The sequence below is a fragment of the Oryctolagus cuniculus genome, chromosome 8 (genome assembly GCF_964237555.1).
Source record: "Oryctolagus cuniculus chromosome 8, mOryCun1.1, whole genome shotgun sequence".
Lineage (NCBI taxonomy): Eukaryota > Metazoa > Chordata > Mammalia > Lagomorpha > Leporidae > Oryctolagus > Oryctolagus cuniculus.
Genome location: NC_091439.1, coordinates 92549555 through 92555554, shown reverse-complemented (window position 1 = coordinate 92555554; position 6000 = coordinate 92549555). Strand labels below are relative to the sequence as shown.

Genomic DNA, 6000 nt, shown 5'->3' with positions numbered 1-6000 from the left:
ATATCCTCTTGCCCCACAGTTTTAAAGTAAAAAAAAGTTCCCAAGGTTCAGTTTAGTGAAACATCACAAATAAGATTCTGTAAAAAGTATGAAGTGGTATCTGTTCTCTAGCAGGGTTATCTTAAATAGTAATATAAAATCCTGGTTATTAACACAGGAAAGAATTAGGCCAAAGATATGGCAAAAGTCATATACAGAATACTCTGTTAAATAAAGTTATACTACTTTCTTAGTAAAGTGCTAGACTTTTACTTCATAGCTATATTTTTATAGGGTATTTTTTAGCTTTTCCTTTATATTTGGGAATATTAATCAAAGATAAGTAAAAACCCACATTATGTATTTTAAACCACCTCCTAAATTAAAAGATATGAATGTGTTGTTTACAACTTCTGGATATGTTTGAGAATTTGCCTTTTTATTTTTTACTCAGTCTACAGACTGAAGAAATCCATTTCATTTATTTGAAAAGTTAAGAAACCATACTGTCAAAACTGGATACTATCTCTGAATTTTAGTTAATATTTATGTTTTATCAGTGTGGAGTTTGTGTCTAACTTTTAAAAAAAAGACGAATTGATATATATATTACTTCACTTTCATGCTTGCTTACTTTTGTGTTTCAACCATATAATTTATTTTTCCATATGAGACAGGGTAGGACACATATTCTTGGATACATTACCATTTATTGTTTCAAGTGGATGGAATATATAAATCCCACTGAGCAGTTTAGTGTGGCCCTGTATCTTACATAAACAGGTTAAATGGAGACTTTATACTGTAATCTGTGTATTCATGAATTTACCATAAATTGTCATAATGACAAATGCAAGCTTTATTACTTGGCCCAAGGTAGCTGTTGATCCTTTTCATTGATAATATACAAGTGTAGAGAGCCAGAAGTGTTTCAAACTGAGAAAAGAAATAAGATACTTCCCACTAAATTACTGAAAAATGAAATTTTTATGTTGACTCTTGATGACTGGAAAGCCAATGTTAAGAATCAATATTATCCAATATAAAATAGTACACTGAATTAATAATAAACAGTATATTAAGAGCTTGTATATGCTGACTGGGAACAGTGGTGGCTTTTTAAATTCTCAGAAAGTCTGAACATTGTATAGTTAGAAGAAACCACTGGTATTGATGAAGACGCTCCATCTCTCCATAGCAGCCATTACAATCCAAATCTTTACAGAAGGTGTTCACGATCAGCAAGAGAATTTTACTCGTATTAGTGGTAAAGGTAAGCAGAGAACAAAGAGTGAAGAGGAAGTGTGCATTCGTTTTAAAAGTGGAAAAGGCAATGGGAAAAAAAAAAACATGGAAAAGTCAGAAATTTCTTCTTCAATATGTGCCTTACTAACAAACTGAAAAGAGAGCAGATAGATATTTTAAAAGCCAATGTCAGGAAACATCCACTGATAATGCCCATAATTTTACTTTATACTTAAATTACACAAGTAGAAAAGTTATGCTTATTAATAGTTTAATGTATGAAGGAAACATCCAGATTTCTGAATATGAAGGTACATATCTCACATTAATTTAAGTCTACATAAAGTAGAGCCTCTATACTGACATATTGAAATTTACTTTCTGCTTAGCCTTTTCTGTTATGTAAACAATTGTACATTTATTTGCCATTCTAAAACTTCAGGATCAAGTTTACATAATTTTGCTAAATTTCCGTGTTTGCTCAGAAGCAGTTTACAGTACTAAAACCAACCAGCCAAAGAACAGCTTCAACAGAAAGTTATGTCCAAAAGGGGAGAGGGAAAGAAAAAAAGAAAAATGGTAAGAAAAATGCTAACTAAGATAAAACGGATGATGGTGGGGAATGGGCAGTCACAAATGTTCACAGAAAATAGGTCAGTTAGTAAGTTCTTCTGCAAAAAGCCTACACACTTCAGTCAAGCACATCAGTAGAATGATTTGGGAGCATAAATTTTTTTTCCGGCCACTTGTGATTTCCTCTGAATGAAAGGAATCTGCAGGCTAACAAGCTGATCCTCATCAGCCAAGCTGGTTCATATGCACACTGTTCATATGAGGTGCCCAGGGTCCAGTCCACACCTATAAATATAGAGTATGCATTCTATTACACACATAGTTAACATTTATTGGAATTAAATAAAACTTAGAAACTATGAAAAGGCTTTAGTAGCTCTGGACTAAAACAGCCAAATTTCATTCAATTTGCAATATACTGGGAAACAATGGAGAAAAACAATGACAAAAAATCACTTTTATCTGTTGTTTTCTTGCCTCTACTCTTATCCCTCATACAGGATCAGCTTTGCCACCAATAAAAAGAAAAAACAAAAAACATGACCTGAACATATAAAGATTTATGACTGTGGAAGAAAAATGAGTCAAAGACATTAAATGTAAGCCAAAATAAGCTAAATTGTACACCCATTTCTGTAAATTTTTTTGAGTTGCATAAACTATTTTGACATTTATAATACTTTCAATAAATAATCTCGGCCGGCGCTGCGGCTCACTAGGCTAATCCTCCACCTAGCAGCGCCGGCACACTGGGTTCTAGTCCCGGTTGGGGCGCCGGATTCGGTCCTGGTTGCCCCTCTTCCAGGCCAGCTCTCTGCTGTGGCCCGGGAAGGCAGTGGAGGATGGCCCAAGTGCTTGGGCCCTGCACCCCATGGGAGACCAGGAGAAGCACCTGGCTCCTGCCTTTGGATCAGCGTGGTGCGCCGCCGGCTGCAGCGCGCCAGCTGTGGCGGCCACTGGAGGGAAGACCTTTCTCTCTCTCTCACTATCCACTCTGCCTGTCAAAAATAAATAAATAAATAAATAAACAAATAAATAAATAAAAAAAAATTAAAAATTAAATGAATAATATTTAAAAAAACTAAAAAATAAATAATCTCTAAATGGTGCTTTTCAAATCACTAGAAAATTCTGATGTACAGTATAAAATCATATAATAATCACTTTACAACTTAAAATCTTTCACTTACCATAGACTACCCAGTGGAATATGCAATGCCCTTCTGAAACTTTAGTTCCAAATCACTACCTTTGGTACCATTTCCCACACTGCTCTGGCTATATTAAATATCCCTTCATTTCCTCAACTGTCTGTATTCACCATACTCTCTGGCTACCATGATTTAACTGTATTCTTAACTGTCTGTATTCATAAATATTAAATAAGTATTGATTTGCTGAATGATTAGTCTTACCGTTTGAGGGCCATTATTTTCCGTGGAGCTTGATACCATCTTTATCAGTGAGTTCCAGGAGGGGTCCGCAGCATGAGGGCCATTAAATATGGGTCCTCCAGCACCATCAGGGATAGGTGCTACTGGAGGAATCATTGCATTCCCATACACAGAAAAAGGCATACCCTTAAAAAAGAAAAAAACAAAGACTAACATTCAAGCTATTCTTTACTTTTTTTCTGATATAAACAGTAGTCTTAAAACTGATTTTTTTTTTTTGACAGGTAGAATTACAGTCAGAGAGAGACAGAGAGAAAGGTCTTCCTTCTGTCGGTTCACTCCCCTAATGGCTGCCACAGCTCGCACTGCGCCGATCAGAAGCCAGGAGCCAGGTGCTTCCTCCCGGTCTCCCATGCGGGAGCAGGGACCCAAGCACTTGGGCCATTCTCCACTGCCCTCCCAGGCCACAGCAGAGAGCTGGACAGGAAGAGGAGCAACCAGGACTAGTACCCAGCGACCCAACCGGAACCGGGACTAGAACCTGGAGTACTGGCGCCACAGGTGGAAGATTAGCTAAGTGAGCCATGGTGCCAGCCTTAAAACTGATTTATTTAAGCCTTTACCTCATTTACTGAATGTGTTAAGTTATCCAGGGATCTAAAGTTAAAATACATGTTTTCCACTGTACCACTTACTTTTAACTCAAGAGAATAAAAAATTTTACATTTAAATAATTTTGTCAAGAAACACTCTGCTGAAGAGCTAGAACAAATCAGCACTCATATTTTAGCCAGATTCTGACCTGTATTTGCAGGTTCATGCCCCAGTATCATTACAGAAATGTTTATCCACTAGAAGTAAGGCAGGTTAATAACAAGGCAAACATTTTGAAATAATAAAAATTTTTATAAATCACTATTACCCCAACTTTAGGAAAGTCCATGTATCCTGCAGGAACATGCTGATGGAATGTACCAGAAGGAGTTACAATTCCTGTATTATCTCGCTCCATTGCTTGATGCTGTGAGAACACTCCTGGATCAGACATTGGCCTGTGAATCATAGGATTTCCCATCCCAGGATTACACCAATCTACTTTATCTGAAGGAAAACAAGCAGAAAAAAAAAAAAATCGCTGATATTTAAAATCAGTAGGCAACAAAATAAAATATTTTATATTTTTCTAATAGCTTTCACATTCAGCTGTGAATTATTTCCAAATGGCCTACCTTCATATGTGGACAGCAGTATTTTCATGTTTTAGGTAGAAACACATAACCCAAATAAAATAAACACTTAGTGTGACAAAAGACAAAAAGCTAACCTATCATAAAACCTAAAGGACCTTAGAGGATCAGCTTCTCTTAACATGATGTAATAAAGAAAAGAACATGTTTATATTGGTCTATTTGCAGAAAGCAATCATAAATAAATGCAACTGGAGAGATGACAAGAAAACAGAACTTCAAAAAAATTTTTTTAACACTTGAAAGGCAGAGTAACAGAGAAGCAGAGTCAGAAAGACAGAGGGAAGGAGGGAGAAAGGGAGGGAATTGGGGGGGGGGGAGAGAGAGAGAGAGAGAGAGAGAGAGAGAGAGAGAGAGAGAGAGAGGTCTTCCATCCACCAGTTCACTCCCCAAATGGCTACAATGGCCAGAGCTGGGCCATTACAGAACCTGGAGCTTCTTCCAGGTCTCCCATGGTGGGTGCAGAGCCCATGGACTTGAGCCACCTACTGCTTTCCCAGGCCACAGCAGAAAGATAAACAGGAAATGGAGCAGCCAGGACTCAAACCGGTGCCCATATGGATACCAGCAGTGCAGGTAGTGGCTTTACCCTCTGCACCCCAGCATCAGCCCTGAAAACAGAACCTTTAACAAAGATTTCACAGTCAAAACAAGGGATAGAGGTTGTGTCTGCAGTGGACACTGGCATCCTGTTTGGGGGTGTTGGTTTGAGTCTCCACTACTGATCCAACTCCCTTCTAATGTGCCTGAGAAGGCAGCAGATGATCATCCAAGTGCTTGGGTCTCTGCCAACATGAGGGAGACCCAGTTGGAGTTCCAGGCTTCTGGTTTAAGCCTGGCACAGATCTGGCTGGTGTAGACACTTGGGGAATGAACCAGTGGAAGATGTATCTCTGGACCTTTCAAATAAACTTAAAAAAATATTCAATAGAAAATCACAGATCTTTAAAAAATGACTATGAAAATTAAATACTGCCTACAATATTAAGTCAAATGTATAAACTTGAATTTTAGTAAGTAGCCCAGTATATCGTACCTTGATTGCCACCAATCCCTTCAAAGGACCAGATGCCACTATGCCCTACTGATGTGGACAAATTACTCCCAATAACAGATGGAGCTGAAGTTCCAGTTTGCCTGATCCGTGCTGAACGTTCAGTCCCAATTGGGACTGGAACTTTCCTGTCCTGAGAGACACTGCTGGGTTTTTCTGACCCTAAAGGTACTGATGATGGGGCAGGAGATGGTGCACGGACTCCGGTGGATACTGACTGTGCAGGAGAATCTGGAGAAGAGATATTTTAAAAGACAACACAGGTCATCTATAAAATATGTAATTTACTAAAACCAAATATGTAATTCTTAAGACATATATGTATTCTCTGAGGAAAAATGAAAATAATGTTTAAGTGATAAATTATGCATTAAAATTTGGTTAAAATTCCATGACTTCACAATAGAATATGAAGACATTAATGTGGCAAAGTCATCAGTTACACATATAATAAACTGTTAAAACCAATTAATACTTAAATGAATTAATCCTTGACATTAAGTAAATT

At 37.5% G+C, this 6000-nt stretch overlaps 1 protein-coding gene across 13 annotated transcripts in view; it reads right to left on the bottom strand.

Moving 5' to 3' along the window:
* Positions 1 to 669: 669 nt before the first annotated feature.
* The window catches only part of ANKRD17 (ankyrin repeat domain 17), a 187594-nt gene continuing 182263 nt past the window's right edge, over positions 670 to 6000 (bottom strand). For all 13 annotated transcript variants that reach the window (XM_051820219.2, XM_051820220.2, XM_051820223.2 and 10 more), the window contains 4 exons: positions 5475 to 5723; positions 4114 to 4292; positions 3213 to 3377; positions 670 to 2082 (listed from right to left, as the gene is read on the bottom strand). In XM_051820219.2, the coding sequence (XP_051676179.2) occupies positions 2023 to 2082; positions 3213 to 3377; positions 4114 to 4292; positions 5475 to 5723 (653 nt within the window). In that variant the 3' untranslated portion in view covers positions 670 to 2022. The remainder of the gene's footprint in view (positions 2083 to 3212; positions 3378 to 4113; positions 4293 to 5474; positions 5724 to 6000) is intronic.